General features: G+C 39.6%; 1 protein-coding gene across 2 annotated transcripts in view; it reads left to right on the forward strand.

Annotated features, from left to right (window-relative positions):
• Positions 1–26,935, forward strand: part of FAM13A (family with sequence similarity 13 member A) — a 238,005-nt gene that overhangs the window by 81,048 nt on the left and 130,022 nt on the right. For both annotated transcript variants that reach the window (XM_084881811.1, XM_084881812.1), the window contains exon 6: positions 11,294–11,377. In XM_084881811.1, the coding sequence (XP_084737937.1) occupies positions 11,294–11,377 (84 nt within the window). The remainder of the gene's footprint in view (positions 1–11,293; positions 11,378–26,935) is intronic.

Consider the following 26,935-nt stretch of genomic DNA (forward strand, 5'->3'; position numbering starts at 1 on the left):
CTTAATGGCTTGGCGCAATCAAAATTTATTTCTCATTTACTTCACAGTCCAATGGGTTGAGCAGCCGTATTTTGTTTTTTCCCCAACCATCCTACAAGATTGCCTCAACAGGAAAAAAGGGGGCTTGAGAATAAATGTGGGATATTTCTGTGATTATATCTGCAAGTGGCTTATAAAACTTCTGCTCTCATTCTAATTAGAAGATTCAATAATATGACTCCTAACCCAACTGTAAGGGAGCTGGAAATGTAGTCTTCCTGGTACCTAGGGAGAGGACACAGAGACTTTAGGACATGGTATAGTGTATGGAAAGAATGATCTCTGTTACCAAAGCTATGTTGCGTAGATTGGAAGAACTCAATAAAAATTAAAATCTTCAAATTTTCGCTCCTAATAAATGATATATTATGATTGTGGTTTATACAAAGAAGAAAGTATGGAATTCCAAACTTATGGCCATTCCCAAACAGAGGCCCACATCAAAAGACTAGGAAATAAATGAACATTTGAGGATTTTACTGTAAAAACAATTTGAGTCGATGCCATTTATATGTATCACTAGAGGCCTGTGCATAAAATTTGTGCATGGGGGAGTCCCCTCAGCCCAACCTGCACCCACTCCAATCCGGGACCTCTCGGGGTATATCCGATGGCCATCAGACATCCCAGGACTGCTGGCTTCTAACTGCTCACCTGCCTGCCTGCCTGCCTGCCTGCCTGATCACCCCTAACTGGCCTCTGGCCAGCCTAGTCGCCCCCAACAACCCCCCTGGCCAACCTGGTTGCCCCCAACTTCTCCCCCCACCCCGCCAGCCTGGTCACCCCCAACTGCCCCCCTGCTGGCCTGGTCACCCCTAACTGCTCCTCTGCCAGTCTGGTCGCCCCTCACTGCCCCCTGCTGCCAGCCTGTTCACCCTTCACTGCCCCCTCTGCCTGCCTGGTCACCCCTCACTCCCCCTCCCCTGCCAGCCTGGTCGCCTCATACAGCCTGCTATTCAGTCATTTGGTCATTCCTCACTAACCCCCCTGCCTGCCTAGTCACCTTATGCAGCCTGCTGTTCGGTTGTTACTCTGAGGGCATCCTGACCAATTTGCATATTGCCCTTTTATTAGTATAGATTTTTTTAAATTACTTCCTGTTTTAGTTTACTTTACAGGTCATCTAACCTATAATACAATATGGAAGGTTAGATGTTCTAATTCATGATTTAATTAACTAGGAAGGATTCTTCCAGAAAGATGTTATTTTGTTAAGAGCAAGCTTCTGGAGGTAGACTATCTATCTGGTTTCAAGTTCCAGCTCTGACATTTATTGGGTGTGTCACCTTGGACAAGCTGCTTGTACTTTCTGTACCTCAGTTTTTATAAATGAGAAATTTATATAGTGAAAGTACATATTGTATAGGGCTATTGGGAGGATCAAATGGATAAAGGTATAATAAGCACTCAAAAAATACCACACATGTAATAAGTGCTATATAAGTGACATCCAGTATTATTAGTTGTATTATCAACATCATTATTAATATTAGATTTAACCCCATAGTTTTCTACTGAGTGACTACACTGTAGGTGACACTATAATAAATATTTATGTAGCTTATTTTTACTTCGGTCGAAAATAAAAAGCAATCGTGGCTAAAATTAAACTAACTAGAAAGGAAAGAAAAGTAAAATAATTTTTTGAAAGGATTTGGGGCCTGGCCAGCATGGTTCCATGGTTTAGCATCAACTTATGAACCAGGAGGTTACGGTTTGATTCTCGGTCAGAGCACATGCCTAAGTTGCAGGCTCGATCCCCAGTGTGGGACATGCAGGAGACAGCCAATCAGTGATTCTCTCTCATCATTGATGTTTCTATCTCTTTCTCCCTCTCCCTTTTCCTCTTGAGATAAATAAAAGTATATATTTTAGAAAAAGAAGGGACACTAGATAGTTCACAGAGTATAAAGCAAATCTAAACACATCAGCAAGATGGCAGGCTAGGAGGCCCCAACCCTTTCTCCTCCCCTCCCCCCCCCCCCCCCCCGAAAACGAATCGACAATCATTAATGGATGCAAATAGCTCTGGGAAAGCTCCAGAGTACATTAATGAGCTCCAGCAACCCAGTGGAACACAAAAGCCAATGAAGGCCACATCGATAAGTATAGGAAGCATTGTACCTGCATCACCCCATTCCCCAGGCCAGCACAGCTTGGCCCCAAAAAGATCCCCTTGGCTGTGACTTGGTGGTGAAGGAGAGCAAAAGGACCCTAGCAGCCCTCACTGCCATTGTGGACTCCCACAACCTTCACCACTGAAGATCACCATAGTGTTTGCTGATCCTTACAACAATTGAGTGCAAACATCAGTGCAAGGCAACAAGTGGCATCACCAAAAAACCCGAAGCATTTTTAGTGATTGTCCCTCAAAGAAATGGAGATCTATGAATTGCCTGACAAATAATTCAAATTAATTTTTAAGAAGATCAGCAAGCTACAAGATATAACACAATTCAACAAAGTTGGGAAAACAATAAATGAACAAAATCAGAAATTCAACAGAGATATAAATCATAAAAAAGATCCACATAAATTCTGAAGCTAAATAATATAATAAATGAAATGGAAAAAAATGTAATAGAGAGCATTTTTTGTGTCACATGACCTTAGAGAAGTAGACAAGAGCTCGATCATACAGAGCTGTGTAAATCATCTAAGGAATTTAGATTTCATTTTATGAATTAATTGATAGAAGATTGATGTCATCTGTGACATATACAAAACTTGCAGGCGGCAGGATAATTAAAGCAATTTAGGTGAACAATGTTGGTTATTAATGAGTTAGCCAGTAATAATGAAGGAATGAATTCCAGTTTATTTGGGAGAGTGCTGACTGGGTTTGATGATGGTAAAGGGAGGAATTAGGTAGACACCTAAAACATTGGCTTTAGCCACTGGGTGCCCTCTGGTAATCTGGGGATGAAATTCAAGGACTGGCAGAAGTGTTGCTGGTAAATCAAAAGCTCAGGTTTGGACATACTAAATTTAGGTGCTTATCAGACCAAGTGGAATTGATAAGTAAGCAATTAAATATAAGTAGCTCAGAAGAAATGTCAGGGATAGGGGCACAAGTTTGGGAGTCATCACCATACTGAATGTATTTAAAAGCCATGGAAGTGCAATGAGATCATTGTGTCATTTGGGAAAAAGACTTCTCTCTATCAACCCTTGTGTCACTCCAACTTCATTTCATTCATTTACTCCACAGTTTACTGAGCTCCTTCTACACAACAGGGAAACTCCTGGGATTGAGAAGACTCGCAGTCTTCTCTGGCATTGTAGTTATAGTAGTAAAGAAAGGAGATCAACTGTTTGCCTTCCTAGCACTTGTATTTAGTAGAGGATAAAGAAAATTCACCAGTAACCAAGGATGCTATGTGCAGTTGGTCAATGAGGTAGGCAATCCCCATCTTGCCCCCCTACCAGTGGTGGTGTAGCAGGCTAATAGAAATGAGAGTAGTTCAAATTTGAGGAGTCACGTGGGTTAAATGTTGCTGAAAACCCAAGTTAGATGGTGACTAAGCTGTGACTGTTTCCAACACTTTCTGTCGAGTAATAACAACAACAAAGAGTTTACTATACAGAAAAGCAAAAAAGTGGGACCATAACTAGTGAGAGAAGTGAAATGAAAAAAAGTTCTGTTTAAAAATAAACAAAAAAGAAATAATTACAGAGCATTGTGGATGAAAGGGGCCACAGGCTGACCTGACAAGCTCAGGGAAGACCTGCATGGTGGTCTTGCAAACTCAAGAGACCTAAAGTAACCACAAAGGACGGTCTGAAATTAAACTTTAACTGAAAGCGGTTATGGTGAGCAGCTATATCCTAGGCCAGTATCTATACTGACAAGGTCAACCTTTACCTTAACTGACCCTATCTATCTTTTTGCATCTATGATAACACACCCTTGAAATGTCTGGGTGACTTGTAACTTCCCTTTTTCTGGACCTCTTGGGGCACAACCTAATGTGCCTGGGTGCCAGGACAGAGAACACAAATTATCATGGTCATTGTTCCTGTACCCATCTAAGTATCTGGTTTTGTGTGTATCATTTTGTTTTTTATCCAATCCCAGGAGTTTCCCCGCTTTCTCCTGCCTCTCTAGTCTATCACCAATGGATTTCCTGTAACCCACCTACGTCCCTTCCTTTGATTGCAATGTATAAATATAGAGGTAACCTACCATCCTCTGGAGCATTATCTCAATCCATTGAGGTTCTGCTCCCTGACAATTGTCCACAATTTGGCTCAAATAAACTTACCAACAACTCTTTACAAGTTTGAATGTTTCTATGTTAACAGCATGCTTGTGGTTAATGGGAATGATGTAGTGGAGAGGGAGTGGGAGGAGATCATGGAAGGGGTGAACTTCTTGAGCAGGTAAGAGGAGATAAGATCTGGGATGATCAGGCAGGAGATGGCTGTTTGATAGGATCAGATTCTCACCTTTCACTCTAACAGAGAGAAGGCAGAGAGGATGCAGTGGTTGCAATGAGGTTTTATATTTGGTGGGGGGACAGTGAGTGGATTGAATGCTTCTGTTTTTCCAGTGACTGTATGAAGTGAGAATGGAAGAAAAAGGGGTTTGAGGAAAGAGAAGATATGAAATGCCATCTGGGAGAGTGGCATGTCAAGTTACTAAAGAACTGTAGCAGGATTCCCCACTGCCCACTCCTCCTGGCTCTGGCAACCACTAATGCACTCCCTGTGATAGAAGTTTCATTCAATCAAATTCACGATAAATACAACATGAAACATTCAACCACTTCTATAATTTTTTTTCCCAGCCACTTTCAGCTGCTTCGTTCCCAGCTCAGAGAAGGCATATATAGCTGGATTCAAGGTTATACTTTTGCAAAATGAATGCAATAGTAGAGGAAGGAAATTAAGGGTATTAGCAAAGGAATAAAGGATCACGACATGTAAGCTGATTAAGGAAGGAAGTAAAAGCTGGAATGCAGAGGGGATTGTGAAAGGTTAGAAAAGGAATATTATTCATTCATTTGGTTTACTCATTCACTGTAACAATCAAACTCCTAGTACATGCCAAATGCTGTTCATGAGCAGGACTGACCAAATCCTCTGAGAGTAGGCTGAGATGAACAATAAAGAATTAAAACCAGTAAGTATTAAAGCCAGATATTGCCGAAGGCTAGGAAAATATTTTTTATTTTTTTTAAATATATTTTCTATTGATTTTTTACAGAGAGGAAGAGAGAGGGATAGAGAGTTAGAAACATCAATGAGAGAGAATCATCCCCTACTGCGGATGTGCCCTCAACCAAGGTACATGCCCCTGACAGGAATCGAACCCGGGACCTTTCAGTCCATAGGTTGACGCTCTATCCACTGAGCCAAACAGGTTTCTGCTGAAAAAATATTTTAAAAGGTAGGGAGGTGGAGAGCATCAAATGGGAGGGGAGAGCAGTGGCGATTTAGGTAAGTTGTTCCAGGAGGGAGCCTTCTCTAGTAAAACTGGACAGAAACTGGGATGACGTGAGGGAACCAACCTCTGAATACCTGTGGGAACCAAGTGCTAGGCTACGGGAACAAAGGGCTTTTCTATTTATTTTAAATGTCATTAGTGGTTGATTAGTAAGGCCAACAATGCCACAATGAACAAGGTATTTTTCCTTCCCTATTGTGTTTTTTAATTGCGTTTTCATATTGAAGTAACACAGTTGGTTTAAGCAATTGATTGCTGCATGAAAGTCATTAGAGCGAGCAATCCGTCAAAGTCTCATTTAAGTGAACCAAATGCTTAACTATGAATATGATATATTCATGTCTGATTTGTTCAGCATTCAATTCTCCAATGACCAGTATTGGAATGACACATGTAATAGGGCTCAGCTAATACCTAAGTCAGTTTTCATGTCCATAAATAGCATAATGATTACAAGTGCAAAACACTCCCCCTTTATGCTTCTTAGTTCTTCTAAGTCAGTGATTTTTCAACTGGCATGCCACAAAAAATTTTAAAACACAAAATACCTGACTATTTAGTCAGGGCGCTGACTTTTTTCCCTTAGATTGTCAAATTAAAAAAATGACAACAGCTAACACAACAATAGCTGTCCGGTGTAAATAAATCAAAATTATACCTTTCTTTTTTTGTCGGGTTGGCAAAAAAAATTATTTTTTGGTGTGCATTATACTTTCAGTAATTAGTTTATATGTGCCATGAGATGAAAAAAGTTGAAAATACCTGTTCTAAGGGAAGAGTTCAAACCCAAAGTCTCTTTCCTTTGCCCTGGGAGTAGAGGGACTTGCTTTAAATGGCTTTTTAAATGTTTAGATATAATTCACATACCAAAGAATTCAGCTGTTTGCAGCAGTCACCAACCTTTCGGACCTCACCTCATGGACCACCAGTGGCCCATGGACCACCAATTGGTGACCACTGGTACAGTGTACAATTTATTGGTTCTTCCTGTGTTCACAAAGTTATACAACCATTATCATTACCTATCTACAAAACATTTTTATCACCAAACCACTCCCCACCCCCCTCAAAAAAGAAAAAAATAACCATACAGCCCTAATCGGTTTGGCTCAGTAAATAGAGCATCGGCCTGTGGACTTAAGTCCCAGGTTCAATTCCGGTCAAGGGCATGTACCTTGGTTTCGGGCGCATCCCCAGTGGGGGATGTGCAGCATGTTTCTCTCTCATAGATGTTTCTAACTCTATCCCTTTCCCTTCCTCTCTAAAAAATCAATAAAATATATATTTTAAAAATACCCATACAGACTGGAGCCTTCAGTCACTCTCCAGTGGAATCACTCAACTCGCCACGCCTCCTGGCTCCTGGCAGCCACTGACCTACTCCCTGTTCCTATTTGCCTGTTCTGGAGATTTTATACAAGTGGAATCACACATTTTGTGTCCTTTTGTATTTGATTAGCAGATATCAGTACTCCATTCCTTTTTATAGCTTAATATCACTTCATTATGTGGATATACCATATTTTGCTGATCCATTCATCTTTTGATGGACATTTGGGTTGTTTTCACTTTTTTTGGTTATTATGAATAATGCTGCTATGAGTTTTTGTGTGGACATACGTTTTTAATTCTCTTAGGCATATACCTTTAAGTGGCTTTTTAAAGACCCAGCCTTAAAGTTTTATCTTAAAAATATTTCTCACTTCATAATATATCTGTTTTGAAAGAGTACATTGTTATTACCAGTTACTTATTAAACTACTAGTTGAGTTATTTTTCTCCAGAAATCTGAGTAACAGTGGCCCTGCAGGAAAACGTTCCCCATGTCTGTGGCTCTGGTCCCCTGCCCACTGCTCAGTGCACAGATTCAGGCCAGTATTTCAGCAGCCCTGGGGGTTACCTTTTTATCAACAAATGTTGCTTCTTCCCAGGAGAATCATAGAATCCTGAAACTGAAGGACTAGGCAGGATTCTTGGAGCTCATCTAACCAATCTCATCCCTTTGTTTTACGGATCTGGGAACTGAGGGAGAGGTCCAAGAGGTTATGATGCTTGCCTGATTTCCCACAGCTGGTTAGTTAGAGATCTTGGATAAGAAGCCAGATCTCTTGACCCCTAGTTAATCCTCTAACTACTAAACTTCACTTTGTCTCTGTTGTCTGAATTTAAAGTCATAAAACAAGAAATAAACATTGATGTAGGTGGCACTTTCAGATAAAAGTTTACAGAAAAAGCTTTCAGAGTGTTAGGGAATAGTGGACTATCAGCCTTATACTTTTTAATTCACAGGGACAAGGAGGGGAAATAGGAGTATTAAAGAAATACTACCACTTTTAGTTTGTGTGAAGGAAGAAAGAATTATAGGTGTTTGTAAACACTCAGTCAAAAACAAAGGTCAGCTATTCCTATTAATTTCCCGTAAGAGTCGTCTTTTCTTCCTTCTCATGACATTCCAAGATTTACATACTAGTCGTTTTAAAAGCGGGTAGAAGATTAAGTGTAATTATATTGTTCAAATGTAGTCAAATTATGCAACGGATTGTGCAGTTAATCACTTTGATCTTCTAAATGTCATGCTGGATGTTGTTTATCCTTCTCACAGTGAGTCAGACTGGGAATGGGTTCATTCACTATTTCCAGTAAGTAGCTCTCCACCAGAAGGTGTTGTGACTGGTGGGAAAGGGTAGGACTGGAATGCACACTTATTTGGAGATCTCACAAGTGTTCCCTTGGGTTGTACGTGAGGTCACAGGCGGTCGAGAGTGTTGGCAGCACCACAGCTACCCGCCAGCAGAACAGGTTCTTGAATCCCCACTGAGTCTGGGAATATTGTTCCCTGGCACGGAGCTGAGAACAGGTGCTGTGTACAGCTCTGTGGTCCAGGCCTGAGGCTCAGCTCCAGCACTGTCTGTGTGAGCTTGGGCACATCGCCTCAGGATCCAAGTCCCTCATCTGTAAAATTGGGAAGAGGGTGGGATTGACCACATTTTAATCTTTAACAATTGTTTTGGCTTTAAAATGCTATAACTCTACAACCTGTTGACTTAAGAGTCAGGTGTATTGGATGAGAAGGCACATATTAAGATGAGAGCTTAGATCTTAAAAGTTATACAGAACCATCTCTGTGATGATTGGCAAGTTACTTAATTTCTGTAAGCATTCATTGTGTTATATTTAAAAGGGCAATGATAATAATAGTACCTAACTCATAAGGCTATTGGGGGAAATGACATTATGAATTAATTCTTTAGGACAGTGCCTGATATACCCTATGATTCAGTAAATATTTGTTAGTAGTAAGTAGTATTTTTATTTTCATTAGGAACATTTTATCCTAATGATATACTGTTACCTTTATAAATAAATAAATATAATTCCAGCAAGTTTTAGTAATATATAAAGTATGTAGACTACAATTAAAAATATAACCTAGCCCTAGCTGGTTTGGCTTGGTGGATAGAGCATCAGTATGTGGACTGAAGGGTCCTAGGTTTGATTCTGGTCAAGGGCACATGCCTGAGCTGTGGGCTGGATCCCAGTAGGGGTTATGCAGGAAGCAGCCAATCAGTCATTCTCTCTCATCATTAATGTTTCTCTCTTTCCCTTTCCCTTCCTCCCTGAAATCAATTAAAAAAAATTATACACACACACACACACACCCACACACACACACACACACACACCATATTTTCCGGCATATAAGACGACCCCCTAATTTTACAGTTAAAACATAGGTTTAGGCCTACATTCGCTGTATAAGACTACCCCCCACTTCAAAGAAAAGACTTACTTTGCCGTCAAGATCTGCAGGTAATTTTTGGTCTTTTGCCCCCGATTTTCGGTTGACTTTTTTTCATTTCAAAGTCATCTTATATGCCAGAAAATACAGGTGTGTGTGTGTGTGTGTGTGTGTGTATGTATGTATATATATATATATATATATATATATATATATATATATATATTCTATTAACTCTAAAGTAAACTGAAATGAAAACACATAATTTAGATGATTGAATTATAGGTATGATTGGAGAAGATATAGGAGACAGGTGAAAATTATAAAGTGAAAGAAATTTGACTTATTGTCTCCTTTGCTTTATAATTGTATGTAATCTTTTATGTATTTAGAATCATCCAGGGGAAACATATACAAGTTAATTACTCTTCAAGCTCTTATATCACTATTTCATAAGAAAATGACATTATTGCCGAAACTGGTTAGGCTCAATAGTAGAGCGTTGATCTGCGGACTGAAGGGTCCCGGGTTTGATTCCGGTCGAGGGCATGTACATTGGTTGCGGCCACATCCCCGTGGGGGATGTTCAAGAGGCAGCTGGTCGATGTTTCTCTCTCATCAACATTTATAGCTCTCTATCTCTCTCCCTTCCTCTTTGTAAAGAATCGATAAAATATATTAAAAAACAAACAAAAAAAGAAAATAACATTATTGTTTTATCTTGTAGAAATAAATAGTAAATCTATCCAACACCAAGTAGGCTGCCTCCTTGTAATTTCTGCTGTTATTTTTTAAAGTACTATTTTGGTGTGAACTAAGGACTCAAAGGTGTCATAATTTTGGAAACAAGTACTCAGTTATTCCTCAATTAGTATATTGCTATGAAACTATCACCCTTCAATAATAGTTTGCTGAACTATCTAAAGATATTTGCTTAAGATAAATATTTACAGCCGAAGCCGGTTTGGCTCAGTGGTAGAGCGTCGGTCTGCGGACTGAAGGTCCCAGGTTCGATTCGGGTCAAAGGCATGTACATTGGTTGCGGGTACGTCCCCGGTGGGGGGTGTGCAAGAGGCTGCTGGCCGATGTTTCTCTCTCATCAACGTTTCTGGCTCTCCCTTCCTCTCTGTTAAAAATCAATAAAATATATTTTTTTAAAAAAGATAAATATTTACAGAAACAGAACCAATTTATGAAATACTGTGGGAAAAGTTGACAACTCTAAGTTTGGTGGTTATGTTGGAGAATTAACTATCCAGTTCTCTAAAGAAGAGGAAGCTATCGATAGATGTGTGACATGATAGTATAGATGTGATTTTTTTTTTTTAAAGATTTTTTTAGCCCTAGCTGGTTTGGCTCAGAGAAACATAGAGCACTGGCCTGCGGATCAAAGAGTCCCAGGTCAAGGGCACGTGTTCGGGTTGCAGGCTCCATTCCCAGGAGGGGGTGTGCAAGAGGCAGCCGATCAATGATTCTCTCTCATCATTGGATGTTTTTATTTTTCTCTCTCCCTCTCCCTTCCTCTTTGAAATCAATTATATAGATATAGAGATAGAGATAGAGATAGAGATATAGAGATATAGAGATATAGATATAGATATATATAGATATAGATATATTTTAATTGATTTTTAGAGAGAAACATCCCTATAAGAGGGAGACATCTATCTGTTTTCTCCTGCATGCACACACACTGGTAATTGAGCCTATATCTGGAGCATATGCCCTGACAGGGATTTGAACTGGCAACCTTTCAGTAAGTGGTATTACACCCAACTAACTGAACCATACCGGCCAGGACAAGATGAGATTTTTAATGGACAACTCTGAATATGTATGTCCTGTATGTACTACAGCTACTCCATCATCATCTTCACTGTTGTATGTGACAAATAAGAAAGGAAACATTTTTTACTCCTCACTACAATCTCCTTAGCTTCTGATGTGAACAACTGAACCCAGAATGCCTTCTGTTTCCCTGAAAAGTTATTTTTTACTGCATTGTAATTCCTGGTTTGGGTAATGTTCTTTGGTCTCTAGTGTTTCTTTTTATGCTTCTTTTATAGGAGGCCAGTTGTAAGAACTCCATACCCATCCTTCTACCAAAAGACTTAGAAAGAGATGTGCAAAAACCATCTCCAAAAACCAAGGTAAGTTATGTCTGATCATTAGGCTTCCACATGAACCGTTTAGCACGGCTCTGTGTGTTCTTGTGTTTCTCTGATGTGTTACTTGTACTTCCCCTCAGCCTTTTTTGTTTTCCTGGACCTGGTGGTATAAAAGGTACTTTTTATTTAGATCATTTAGTCGAAGGTTATATTCATCCAAAAATTATCCTGACACTCCAGTTATTTAACAGAAAGTGATTTTTCATTCATTTGTTTGTTGTTAATCCTCACTCTATGGTATTTTTCCATTGATCTTTTGGAGAGAGTGGGAGACAGAGGGAAAGACAGAGTGAAACATCAATGTAAAACACATCAATTGGTTGCCTCCTGCACATGCCCTGACCAGGGCCCTGGCCAGGGAGGAGCTTGCAACCAAGGTATGTGCCTTTGACCGGAATCAAACCCGGGACACTCTGGTCCACAGACCAACGCTCTATTTACAGAGCCAAACTGGCTAGGGCCAGAACATGATATTCTTACTAGTGTATTATTTCTGTTCAAGCAGTATTGTTTCCAGCTTACAGCATAGGAAATGGTTAAGTGAAGTAAATCTGTCCTAGGTTATTATAAGGAGTAAAATAAAATGTCTAACTATAATTTTTTTTCTCAAAATAGAAATTCCTTCATTGATTTTTTTTGTAATTATAAAATACAATTTTTTACTTAAAATTTATCATAATTTATTAAATAATTTTCTATAATTACTGACAACTGTAGGGGGGAGGAATGGATACAAGAAGGTGAAGTGATTAGCCAAAAAAAACATATATACATAACACACAGACACAGACTACGGTGTGTGATAGCCAGAGGGAAAGTATGTTGGGGCTAGGTAGAGATGGGCAAAGCGGGGGTGGTGGGTGGGATGGCGACATTTGTAACAATAGTACCAACAAAAAAAATAAACTTAAAAAGTAATATATTTTCAAAATTATAAATACAACACGTGATCAATGGAAGTATTTCAGTCCATTTTAACAAGAAAAAACAAGAACTATCATCATATGACAGAATGAAGGCTCCAGTGTATAAAATTTTTTCCTTAAGAAAAATCCAAAATGCACATAATTGTTTTTACCAGTGAAAAGAAAAACTCCTTTAACACATAATATGTTATGAGAATGTGATCATTTGTTTATCCAATCAGAAAAGTGATTGCATTTATTTGAGAGCCCCTTTCCAATCTTTAATTTTCTCTTTAGAACTTCTCCTATTTACTGGCTGCATTTAATATTCCTATCTGGCCCTGTGACACTTATGGAACTAATGTTTTTTTCTAATTCTAAGACAAATGTTTTCCAAACTTTCTTGAGTTTGTTATAAGCAAAATTTAAAAGAATTCTAGTCTCCGAGTTTAATCAGTAGTTACTATAAGAATAGTTATGGCTTTTTTGTAAAAACAAGTCAAGTGAAGTGCTGAATCATTGCTTAAGTGTCTTTTGGTAAGACTTTACAGTTTATTTTTAAAATAAATAAAACATCTTTCCTTTTGAAACCTATCCCACCTTGAGTTTTTCTGGAAAATTATTTTAACTATCATGCTTTCCTTTCCTTCCAACTATTTTTTGTATTTTTTCAATGAAATATTTGTATGTGCAAACTTAAATCTAGTTAATTCACATGTATAGTAGAAATTTTTACTGTGTAATTAATATAAATCAGTGTCAAGAATATACTCATCAGCCGAAAAGCTGGTCGATGTTTCTTTCATTGACGTTTCTAGCTCTATATCCCTTTTCCTTGCTCTCTGTGTAAAATCAATAAAAAATATTTTAAAAATATATATACTCATCAAATAAATGCATTGAAATAAAATGAAGGATTTGAGGAAAATTTTTGGGTAACATTTGCTTATTAGCTCCTTTTGCATTGGTATAACTATTTTTAGGTAAAGAGACCCTAAGCGAATTACTTCTTAAATAAAAGGCACTCTTGAAACCTATCACTAAAATTGTCTGAAGGAATTTATTACTTTTGTGAATTTAATGCCATTTGGAGTATTTCAAGCATATACAAAATCAATAATTAGTATGCATTTATTGATCTCTGTCAGTCTTGCTTTATGGCTCATAACCAAACATTCAATAGAAAAATTACTTCATTGGTTACGCCTTGGTTTATAACTTTAGGTTCTTTGTGGCCTTATATGAACAAGTTTAAGTTTACATAAGCAAACTAGGCTCTGCTTCCAACTATTTGGAATAATAATAATGCTATTTATAATAATTCTACCATTATCAATTAGTTTTGTGGTGATTAAATTTTTGTAATTTCAAATCCCAGAAATGAGGCAAACACAGAGCGTATGAGCTATCAGAGATTATAAGGCACTAACTCTTTCACCAAGATTTTCTCTCAAGAGCTTTTTCTCTCCAGTTGATCTTTGAAAGATAATGCTGAGAACACCTTTACAATCTACTTGGTGAATCCTTTCTAGAGTGACTTGGGGAGCTATGAAAATGATATGTGTCCTTGGTATCAGTGTGACTTCATTGGACCTCCCTGGCTGTCTTTCTCGGACATCTGTAGTTATAGCTGCATTTGCCTTCAGCAGCTAAGTATTTCTGATTCCTACATAACTAGAAATGTAAACTGGAAATCCAGAGATGGCCTATGTCCATTGGCTCTGGCAGTGTTTCTCTTGTCTAAGTCATCTGTCCCCATGTGTGTTCCCTCTCCCATCTGTTGTCTCTGCTCTTGGGCAATGGAAAGGATTATATTTCTCTTCCTTAGATTGGAAAGCCTCTTCTTGATTCAGGCACAAGCTGAAAAAAAGTGATAATTCCATTACACAGTGCCATGACACTTTTTACAAGAGATTATAAGGCAATAATCACCAGTCCTGCTAGCTCAAGGGCATAGTCATGCACCATTTCATACCCAATACGTTGTAGACTGCATATGCAGAAAATAATTGGAATAGATGATACTGAAGAGAACATAAAATAGATGTCTAAAGAGGTTTGGAACATAAACACCTTGAGCCTAACTTAATGATGTCTACCACGGATCTAATTTCTTACCATGTTTTTGAATCCCATAGTGCCAGCTTCATGTTAGGGCCACATTATCAAGATGGCTGCCCATAGGCTCCCAGGGCTGTGTGCTAATGACTGAGAACTGTAAAGGGTCTGAAATTTTACCCTATTTGCAAGCTGACAAGTTAATCTGCCACAGATTCATGTGTTATAGCCAAAGACATGAGACTCTTGGGTCTGAGACAAAGAACACTTGATTACTTACAGCAGTAACAACAGCCAGTATTTTCTTAAAAAGATAATACAGAGCAAAGGCAATCAATTTCTCTGTTTCCAAGACATACAGAAACATAGGAGACCTGTAGAGAATTCTCTTCCAGAGCGACCACATTCACTAGAACAAGAGAGAACCTTTGTACTATCATTCCCAGGAAAGTTCCTTAGATTGACTTGTGGCTAGAACATAGGAGAACACACTAGTTAGCCTGGTCAAGATCACGTGATTTGCCCCTTAGGGTCCTGAAAGGAGTTACCTTGTTGGGAACCCATTGGCACAGAAGAAGGAGGAGTATGAGCTCTGGAAGGCAATCAAAATTGTTCGTTACTCAAGCTCCAGTGAATGAATATCAAAGTGAGAAGATGAAAAAAATATGAATGTAATCTCTGGCATATATAGTGTGTCCCCCCCAAAAATGTATACACACACTGAATAAATATAAATGCAGGGTTTATTAAAAGACATTTCATTTTCAAAATTGAGCTATCAGTTGTTAAAGTGCATGTACATTTTGGGGGGACACCCAGTATTATTGATAAAGATCCGTGTTTGAGGGAGTTTTAGTCAAAAACATATTTATGTCACCCTAGTCTTTCCGCCAAACCATGGCCAGAATGATTATTATAAAATACTTTGTTCCCCCATTGAATACTGAGCAAAGGTCAAACCCTTTAGCACAGTACACATTGCCCTTAACAGTCTGGCCCCAACCCAACCCTCCAACCTGATCTCTTGGCTACTACCTCTCTGTTCCCCTCCAGTCCCGATCATTCCAGGTTTCTTGTTTTTTACTTTTGCTCCTTTTCTCATTATCTGGAAGGCCTTTCCTCTTCACCTTTATCTCCCTCTGGTAGGATTGTGTGGCTTATGTATATTCTTCAGTAACACTGCATACATTATACATTTCTTACTTACAATTTTCCTAACATTTATGATAGTTCATTTGTATGTAGTCATGTAGTTATAGAATTAATATTTGTCTTCCTCACTAGACTCCAGGCTCCAGAGTACAGAAATCAGGTGTGATTTATTCTCCACTGTATTCTTAGTGCCTCATAGGTGCTAAGTGCTCAATAAACATTTGTTGCTATTGAATGTTTTAAAAATATATAAGAGGCAGTGTAGTATAATAAATGTTAAGGTTGCTAGTTTCTGGGTAGGATTGCCAGAAATTCAAATCCTCAACTCATTACATACTAATTGGGTGACCTGGAGAGATTTTCCTAAATACTGTATCTCTGTTCTCTCATCTGTAAAATAGAAATAACAAGTACCTATTTAATAGGGCTGCTTTTAACTGAAAATGAGAAAAAAAGTATACAGTAGTTAAATGTTATGCCTACCAGACTGGAGATAGAAGTCCATGTGTCTGTCTCCCTGCTAGACCAGAGGTCGGCAAACTCATTAGTCGACAGAGCCAAATATCAACAGTACAATGATTGAAATTTCTTTTGAGAGCCAAATTTTTTAAACTTAAACTTCTTCTAATTCCACTTCTTCAAAATAGACTCGCCCAGACCATGGAATTTTGTGGAAGAGCCACACTCAAGGGGCCAAAGAGCCCCATGTGGCTCTCGAGCCGCAGTTTGCCGACCACGGTGCTAGACCATCACTTCTTTAAAACTTTAGACCATTCCGAGGCCCAGCATGTCGTACTTGTTCAACAAATCCTTATTGAATTGCACTGTCACATTTGAAGAATGCTATTTAAGATTAAGCCACTCGGTTAGTTTGGAGGAGTGACATATCTTTCCAAGCTTTGAAGTCCTTTATTATTTTTATTAATTATTAAAACTAACGGCTCTCACTTCTATTATTTGTTATGTGCTTATTCTATTCCAAGAACTAATGGAACAAGAATGATCTCATTTAACTCCCATCACGTCTTATATAAGGCGTAGGTTTTTAATTATACAGACGAGGCATGTGAGCCTTAGAGAAGTTAAGGGAATTTCCCAACATTATAATGCTGGCAACAGGGAGAAATTGAGTTCAAAGCCAGTTGCTTCCCCATAAATATGCTGCAAAATAAAATATTTGCTTCGATTTATAACAAAGGAAATGATTCTTAATCCATTGAGAATGTGTATTTTACTAAAGTCAAGGAATTAGTAGTAACACCTCCACTTTGTTAATCGAGCAGCATCCTAGCAGGGGAGACCCCTTTCAACGTAGAAGAGGCCTCACAGACACCAAGCCTTATGATTTCCAGGCAGCTTTGCGGAGAGGGCTCATTAGTTTGAGTTTGGCAAAAGCAATGCAAACCATTTCATCAGTTTTTCTTGTTTATAGTAAGGACTACATCTAAAAAAAACCAACTTGGATTATAAATAGCATTTATTTTATCCCTCTAATCATTTTTTGGCAGCCATGCTCAAAACACACATTGAGAAATACATGCAGATACAAATGTGCTGTCCTGCTCACCAAAACATTCCCTTTATCTTTTAGTGCAGTATTCCTTCACTGTTACTGATGTGGGAGGGGCCCCCACCCCAAAAATGGTACTTTGCTTATGGATTTATCATAGATATGCAAACATAACAGTGGTAATTACTTTTTTTTTTAAATACATTTTATTGATTTTGTACAGAGAGGAAGGGAGAGAGATAGAGAGCTAGAAACATCGATGAGAGAGTCATCAATCAGCTGCCTCTTGCACACCCCCTACTGGGGATATGCCCGCAACCAAGGTACATGCCCTTGACCGGAATTGAACCCGGTATCTTTCAGTCCCCAAGCCGACGCTCTATCCATTGAGCCAAACCAGTCTCGGCAATAGTGGTAATTACTATTCGCAGTCACAGACGAATGATTTCTAGAAGTTTTCCAGAAGAAAACTATTGCTGAACAATATAGAATCTTGCAAAGTAAACTTTCGCTTTTGGAGAAACCTAGGCTGCATTAGTCCCTCCCCCATATTTATGCTTAGAAAAATCAGATAATTTTTAAGAGCCCATGAATGACATTATCAAAACATATTTTGTCAAAACCGGTTTGCCTCAGGAGTGGATAGAGCATCGGCCTGCAGACTGAAAGGTCCCCAGTTCGATTCCGGTCAAGGGCATGTACCTTGGTTGCGGGCACAACTCCAGTAGGGGGTGTGCAAGAGACAGCTGATCAATCAATGACTCTCTCTCATCAATGTTTCTAACTCTCTATTCCTTTCTCTTCCTCTCTGTAAAAAAAAATCAATAAGATATATTAAAAACAAACATGTTTTCATGTCTTATAGGAACTTTGAGGAACCCACTTGATTAGTGCTTAGAAAAAGGAATATATTTTGATGTATTGTTGAATTCAATTTGCTAATATTTTTGCATGTATGTTTGCCAGGGATATTAGCCTTTTTTTTTAGTAGTGTCTTTGCCTGGTTTTGATATCAGGGTTTTATGAATTTGGAAGTGATCTATCTTCTATTTATTTTGGAAGAATTGAATTGGTATTCATTCTTCTTTACACATTTGGTAGAAGACACCAAAGTCTGGACTTTTGTTGTGAGGATTTTGATTACAGTTTCAATCTCCTTACTAGTAATTGGTCTGTCCAAATTTTCTATTTATGATTCAATTTGGTAGGTTGTATGTTTCTAGGAATTTATCCACTTCTTGATTGTCCAATTTGTTGGTGTGTTATTGTTCTAGTAGTCTCTTATGGTCCTTTGTTTTCTATAGTATCAGTTGAAATGTCTCCTTTTTCATTTTAGATTTTGTTTATTTAAGTCCTCTCTTTTTTCATCTGGATCTAGTTAAAAGTTTTTATTTCCCTATTTTATTTATCTTTAAAAAAAATCTAGTTATTCATTTCATTGATATTTTCTATTGATTTTTATTCTCTGTTTCACTTATAACCACCCTGACCTTTGTTATTTCCTCCTACCACTAACTTTGGACTTGATGTCTCAGTCTACATGATTACTGATCTCAAATGGGCCTTCATATTGCTGGCAGTCTGATATCCCAATCCTTTCATTCTTCCTCTCTTTCAAACAACTGTTTCAAACTTTCTCCTTGATCCTCGACTTCCAACATCCCCCTTTTCACCCTTCACTCTCAGTAATGATCTTACTTTCTATTTCACTGAGCATCAGGAGAGAACGTCCACCTGTTCCCTCCCTGGCATCCATCCACTGCCTGCCCCCATGTCATATCCTCAACTTCCTTCCGGTCACAGGAGAGGTGCTGTGCTGGCTCCTGTCCAAGATCAGGCGTCCACAGTGCACCAGCTCCCGTAGCTCTGACCCCCTCAGGAACTCTGCTCCCTCTCCTGCCATCAGCTTTTCATCTGTCTACTGAATCACTTCCATTAGCAAGGAAATATGCTATAATATTTCCTATCTTATTTCCAAAATTTAAAAAAAACTCTCCTGTGACTTCACAGCCCCCTTCAGTAATCACCCATTTCCTCTGTTATTCCTTACAACAATACTCCTCAAAAGAATTATATAAACTTGCTGTTTTCACATCCTCTTCTCTGTTCTCTCTGGAACCCACTCTAATCAATTCCACGACAGAATAAAAAAAGCTCTTGTGAAGTGTCACCATGTTACCAGATTCAGTATATTTGTGTATTCTGAGCATTTCATAGAAGTGGAATAATACAGTACGTTTCTTTTTGTGTCTGCCTTCTTTCACATAGCATAATATTTCCAAGATTCAGCTATTTTATTTTTTAATTGAACTCTTGATTTTATTTTTTTTAATATGCTTTTATTGATTTCAGAGAGGAAGGGAGAGATAGAAACATCAATGATGAGAGAGAATCATTGACCTGCTGCCTCCTGCATGCCCCCTACGGGGGATCGAGCCCACAACCCGGGCATGTGCCCTTGATCAGAATCAAACCCTGGACCCTTCAGTCCGCAGGCAGACGTTCTATCCACTGAGCCAAACTGGCTAGGGCAGATTCATCTATTTTATAGCATATTTTAGAACTTCATTCCTTTTGCTTAACCATGAATCAGTTAATAGACATCTGAGTTGTTGCTGCTTTTTGGCTATAATAAATAATGCTGCTATAGACATTTATGTACAAATGTCCTGTGGGCATATGTTTTGTAATTGCTGGGTTATATGGTAACTGCATTCATTCCTTCTTGTTGGAATTCTTTCCCTTGTTTTTCAAGACACTGTCTGAGTTTTCCCTCTACCTCCCTGTCCACTCCTCAGTGTCTCTGAGTCTTCTCCCTCTAACTATGGAGTACCCCGGGGTTCAGTGCTTAGTCCCCTTTCCTTCTCTATCTAGATTTACTCACTAGGTGATCTCTCCCAATTGCTTGGCTTGTAAATACCATCTACATATAGATGACTCCCGAATTTGCATTTTCAGTTCAAGCCTCTAAACACCAACTCTAATATCCAGCTGCCTGTGTGACACCTTCACTTGTCTGTTATGTACATCTCAAGGTTAGCATGTCCAAGCCAGTAATTCCCGATTCACACACCAAAATCTATCTCCTGCTATTTTTTTTCTAATCCCATGATGGCAATTCCATACTTTCCATGTGCAGGCCAAAAACTTTAGAGTCATTCTTGATTATCTTATTTTTTTATTTTATTTTTAATCCTTACCTGAGGGTATTTTTCCCATTGATTTTTAGAGAGAGTGAAAGGGAGAGAGGGGAGAGAGAGAGAGAGAGAGAAAGAGAGAGGGAGAGAGAGAGAGAGAGACAGAGAGAGAGAGAGAGAGAGAGAGAAATATCTATTATGAGAGACACATCTATTGGTTGCCTCCCGCATGCACCAAAGCTGGGGTGGGGGTTGAACCTGCAACCGCATACATACCCTTGCCTGGGAATCAAATCTAAGACCCCTCAGTCCATAGTCGGTGGCTCTAACCACTGAGATGACCAACCAGAGCTAGAGTCATTCTTGACTCCCACCTGCCCCAAACCTCAGCAAATTTTGTTGATTTTACCTTCAAAATATATCCAAAATGTGATCTCACAATCTCCGTGCTCCAAGCCACGAGCGTCTCAATGAGGTCTCCTAGTTGGTCTCCTTACATCACTCTGACCTTTCTACAATCTTCTCTCGATGCAGCAGCAAAGATCCTTTTAAAATGAAAAACACGTTACCCCTTTGCTCAACACTTTCCAGAAGTTTTCTGTTTTCCTCGGGGTAAAGTCCAAAGCCTTTAAAATGCCTGCACGTCTACGTGACCTGGGCCCTCTGCTCCTTCTCTGGCCTCATCTCCTGCCACTGTGTTTCTCACTCTCTTGGTTCCACCCACAGTGGCCTCCTTGCTGCTTATCAGACTTGCAAGTCATGCCTCCCCCTCAGGACCTCTGCTGTGCTCTTCTCTCTGTCTGGAACGTCCTCCCCACACATCCTTTCAGACATTCCTTCATTTCCCTTAGGTCTACGATCAAGACTGCTGGCGGCTTCCCAATATCTAGTCTCCCTCTCTTCCTTGTCTGGGTGCGCTGATGCACAGATATTAGGCCACTTTCCCTAATTTCCCTGGCAGCTGCGTGTCACCATGTGTCTATATTTTGCTCCATAAAAATAAGCTGTTGGATTTTCTTTTAAGGGTGTGGCAGGCCCTTCCTTGGTCCTCCCTCCATCTTACCACGTTTGTAACACACACCAAAGTTCCTGCCCTCATGGGCCTTATATCTGTTTTGAGGGAAGAGACTACAAATAAAGAAGCGTAAGTAAATATACAGTGTGTCCGATGATACTTGGTACACTGTGGATAAATAAAACAGGATCAAGCAAATGGGGAGTGGTGCATAGGGGAGAATATTGCTGTTGGTGATAGTGTCAGAGAAGACTCACTGATAAGTAGTAGTATTTGGACAAAATCTTGTATCAGTTTGGGTTAGGTTTTCCTGCATTATAAATAACCCCCAAACAACATTGGCTTAAACAGGTAGAAATACACCTCTCTCAAATAAAACCTGTATGTCAGGCCAGCGCTGGAAATGAGGCTGTACAAGATTACTGGAGACCCAGGATCCTTCAGTTTACAACTTCACACAACTGAATAGTGGCTCTCCTGGCCTCACGTGTCGCTATCTGCTTTCCGTCAGGGCTACAGGGATTACGGTGCCTCCCTAAACTACACTAGTCATTTCCTTTGCTCTGGATTCTATAGTTCATTATACTTCGCTTCTCACTTTCACGTTGGTCCCAGAAAGATGGTGGCATAGGAAAACTCACATCCACATTAAAATTACAACTAAACTACAGAACAGCCATCATTCAGAATCACCTGAAATCTAGATGAACAGAAGTCCTACAACTAAGGACATAAAGAAGAAGCAACATGGAGACTGGTAATGAGGGGTAGAGATGCAGAATGGCTCACACCCACATGTCTAAAAATCGGAAGGGATATCTCAGCAGCAGACGTCATCTCTGGGGAGAAAGGGGCCCCTCTTAGCCACAATCACCACTGGTTTTTACAGCCTGAAGTTATGGGGACTACTCTTCCTGGCACTGGCACCCTAGTAGCTGGGTGGGCTGGTGTGGGGCTGGGGCCACCATCTTTCTGGGAAGCCCTTATTGTGCTTCTGACTTGCATTTCTCTGATGCCTCATGACACTGACATCTTTCCAAGTGTCTATTGGCCATATGTATGTCCTCTTTGGAGAAGTGTCCTATTCATGTCCTCTGCCCGTTTTTAACCAGATTGTTTTTTTGTGTGTTGTTTAGTTGTTGTTGCTGTTATTTTGGTGTTTAATAGTATAAGTTCTGTATGACTTTTGCCTATCCCCCTATCAGATGTATCATTGTTGAATATGTTCTCCAATTTAGTGGGTTGTCTTTTCATTTTGTTGATGGTTTCCTTTGCTGTGCAAAAAAAATAGATTTGATCTAATCCCATTTGTTTATTTTTTTCTTTTGTTTCCCTTGTCAAAAGAGATATTTCAGAAGAAATATTGCTAAAAGAAATGTCAGAGAGTTTGCTGTCTGTGTTTTCTTTTAAGAGTGCTATGGATTTGAGTCTTACATTTAATTATTTAATCCATTTTTAGTGTATTTTTGTATATGGTATAAGAAGCTGGTCTAATTTCATTTTTTTTCATATATCTGTCCAGTTTTCCCAGCACCATTTATTGAATAGACTGCCTTTACCTCATTGTATATTCTTGCTAAGAAGTGATTCACAGTTGGTATGGTAGCTGTCTGTGCTGGGTGTGTGTGGGAGGGGCCCAGCGGCATATCAGTGCTGGCTACCACCAGTTCCAGGCTTGGGGCAAGTCATCAAGAGCCCCAAGGCACCCTAAGGCCCACTGCCACCTGCCAGCTGCCTTTTAGGTTCAGCCACTAAAACAGCCTCTAGCAGTAGGTGAGTTGCATGACTCAGGGTCTCAGGGAGTCACCATCTAGAGGCAATAGAGATTCAAACTCATTGTCAGTGCTGGGTTTGAGGCCATTTGACAAAAGTCTCAGGATACACTGAGTCCAGCCATTAACTCTCAGGGGCTTGTGAATCTTTGTGAGGGTAGCTGAGGGGGGATGGTGGCAGGGTCTCAGGGAATCTTAAGATTTGGTCGTATGGAGGGAGGGCAGAGCACAGGAACTGTGGTGCCCACATGGAGTGCAGGAAACAGCCTTCACCCTAAACTTAAACAACTTAGTCTCTTTGTGTGTGCCTGGCACCCTCCTGAACTTGCCTGGCATTCCTGGGAATTTTTTAAAGAAAGACTGCAACAGCTGAAGCTGGATGGCTCAATGGATAGAGCGTTGGCCTTCCAACTGAAGGGCCCCAAGTTCTATTCCGCTCAAGGACACATGCCCCGTTTGTGGGCTCAGTCCCCAGGAGGGGGCATGCAGGAGGTAGCCGATCAATTATTCTCTCTCATCATTGATGTTTCTATTCTCTCTCTCCCTTCCTCTCTGAAATCAATAAAAATATATATTTAAAAAAATAGTTTTAAAATAAAGAAAGACTGCAACAACATGGGCTCAAGTTGACCAGCACCAGCAGAGCCCAGAGCCATTCCAGGTAGGTAGGGCTGGACACTAGAGATGCCAGTGTGGACCTAGTGCAGCCCCAGGCTATTGCTGCAGGGCCCACCACAGGAGCAGTGGTGCTGGTGAGGCACGTAGAGAAAATAGCCCTCATCCCAAAGCCACAGGACTCAGTCTCTCCCTGTGTGTCTCTGGCACCACCAAGGTTGCCTGGAATTCCTCAAGAGTTTTTTTTTTTTTTTTAGAAAATCTGCAATGCAGGCCCAGGCTGGTTGGCTCTGGCAGAGTTTAAGCCCAGCCACGTGCAAGTTGGGTAGGGCAGGGCCTCAGAGAGTCATCGCAGCCAGGCTAGTGTAGCTCTCAGGGCTAATGTTTTGTGGGGATAGGGTAGTGCTCAACCCAGGAAAGAGGGCATCCCTGCGTGGCACAGCAGAAGTCAATACAGTGGATATTGGAGGCTGTCCCTCAAGCCGGTTCCCCAAAGCCACAACCTCCCGCTGCTGTCCCTCTGTTGGAACCCAGGGTGGGTGCCTGCAATGAGACTTTGTGCATTGCCCTCTTAGAGGGTTTCTGGGCTTGCAGCAGCCTTCCTTCTTACCATGGCAGATAGAATCCCTGCAGATTTTCCAACCAGATACTACGTGGGCCCCTCTTCTTGGCACTGGTCCTCCAAGCTGGGAAACCTGGCATAGGGTTGAAACCCCTTGGTCCTCCTCAGGGGAGGAGGGGTGTGTTTCTGTAGCTAAGCTATCCCTCTGGATTCTCAACCACCACATGTGGGTGCAGGGCCAGCCAGTTTTGCATCTCTGCCCCTCCTACCAGTCTCGATGTGGCTTCTACCATATATCCTTAGTCATAGGCCTTCTGTTCAGCTAGTCTTCAGATGGTTATCCAGGTTGATGGTTCTATAATTTAGTTGTAATTTTATTATGGTCATGGGAGGAGGTGAATGCAGCCTCTACCTACTCCATCATCTTTGAGAGAAAAAAAATAGAAAGAAAACTTGTGAAAGTTTTATTTCTAAATTCCGAAACTGCTCAGTTTACACAATGACTTTTTGCCTGAATTGTTTTCTGAAGTCAGGGACTCAAATGCATAACTGTGAAATAGCAGTTGGAACTGTGTGTATATTAACATAACAGGCCTCACCTCACTGCCATGTACAGATTTATCGCTGAACATCTTTTAAAAGGTGAGACTTTCTTGAGCCCAAGTCCCAGAACAGATGGTTCTACTTGGGACTGCATGGTCCTATAAATGTCATTTCTTGTACCTACTTTTGCATTAATAATTCCTATACTCTTTTGGGGAGGGGTTTGGGATAGGAATGTGGGGATGAAGATAATTATGTGATACTATAATCAATAAAACTAAAAAATAATAATAATTCCTATACTCTTTAGCTTTAGCCAGTTTGGCTCAGTGGATAGCACATTGGCCTGCAGATTGAAGAGTCCTGGGTTCGATCAAGTCAAGGGCACATGCTCGAGTTGCAGGCTTGATCCCCAGTAGATGGCATGCAGGAGGCAGCTGAGCAATGATTCTCTCCCATCACTGATGTTATGATTCTCTCTCTCTCTCCCTTCCTCTCTGAAATCAATAAAAATATATTTAAAAAAATAATAATTCCTATGCTCTTTAAATTTAGATTCTTTCCATTTCTGTACCATAGCTACTTTTCAAACAGACTTACACATTCTACAACTGAATATTGAAAAAGTTCTAAAATAAAAATAATACACATAGAATCAATGTTTTTTATGGTATCAACTGATAATTTATTAACATTTCAGTCTTTCCGCGAGGAAGGTAGATGATATCATTTAGTTCTGTCATTTTATCATTCATTATACAAATGTTTAATGGTTCGCCTGTGTTTGCTAGGTGCCGTTCTAGATTGCAGGGCCACAGCAATTAACAAAACAGATAAAAATTTCCGCTGTGCCGGCACCCACTTTTGTAGAGGATGTAGGAAGGAAAGGGAGGAGAAAAACCAAATGCTGAGGGGCCTGTTGGTTGCTTGGGCTACACTGTGAACCTGTATTGGTTTCATAGCTTACCAGTGTATTTCAAGATGAACTTTTTTTAAATTGTGAATTTTCTTTCTTTTCACATATGAGTAATTTTTCTAGCAGACTAAGTTACCAGTAAACTGACTTTATGCTAACACACAGATTCACTCTCACTTAGGTTAAGATGAGATCTCAGCCTTAACCGGTTTGGCTCAATGGCTAGAGCGTCAGCCTGCGGACTGTAAGGGTCCCAGGTTTGATTCCTGTCAAGGGCATGTACCTTGGTTGCAGCTGATCAATGTTTATCTCACATTGATGATTTTAACTATCCTTCTCCCTTCCTCTCTGTAAAAAATCAATAAAATGCATTTTTTTAAAAAGATGAGATCTTAGTAAGTTATAACTTTAACAATGACCCATTTTTATAAGGGAAAAAAAAAAAAAAGAGTGAGAAAGAGAAAGGGATGTGCAAAAAACTAATTCCAAAATTCCCCAAATCATGTTAATAATTTTCTTAGAAAAACAAAACAAAACCTGGAGCATTGAGTAGCACTGTGGTTAGCACATATAGATTGGTCAAATTATTTATTTCAGAAAGGGAGAGGAAAAGAGAGATAGAAATATCAATGATGAGAGAGAATCATTGATCAGGAATCGAGCTGTGACCTCCTGGTTCATAGGTCCATGCTCAACCACTGAGCCATGCTGTCTGAGTTAGAGGGTTTTTTAAAGTTTTAAGCTGGAAAGGCCTAACTTTAAAAATCTATGAGAGCTAAATCTCTCTCTTTGGGTGCTTTGTTATTTCACCATTTCTTCTTATGAAGATTCTGAGTTTAATGAGTATGAAGGGAAGCAAGAGGCTTTGCCCTCTTCCATACAAATGACAAGTGGAGGAGAGAAAAGGTCAAGCATATGAGGGCGTCTAATAAACTTTATTTAGAAAGTCTAAATGTTAAAAATTAACGTCTCTGCTTTCTTCTTTCTATCACAATCTTTCTTTAGCATATGAGCCCTGAATATAAATTTTTGCCCTATTCTAATCATCTCTCAAGGTATTTCGATGATGAAAAGAGTAGATTTTGTCATTTCAAAATGCAAGCACAGTAACTGACCAGTGTTTAAGGTGATTTCTAAGACCAAAACATTAGGTTGTTATACGTAAGCTTTTAAAATTGTCCTAATTATAATAATCTTTAAAAAGTATTATTTACTATTTTATAATAGCATAGTAAATTATTATAATAATTTCCTGCAGTTGATCCATGTGCACATTACTTTTCTGGGAATAAACGTAATACGTGGGAAACCCAGCTCACCTACACAAAGGAAAGAGAGCCACGAATTGCAGGTCC

Source organism: Pipistrellus hanaki (genome assembly GCF_964339955.1).
Source record: "Pipistrellus hanaki genome assembly, chromosome: 1".
In the NCBI taxonomy this organism is placed as follows: domain Eukaryota; kingdom Metazoa; phylum Chordata; class Mammalia; order Chiroptera; family Vespertilionidae; genus Pipistrellus; species Pipistrellus hanaki.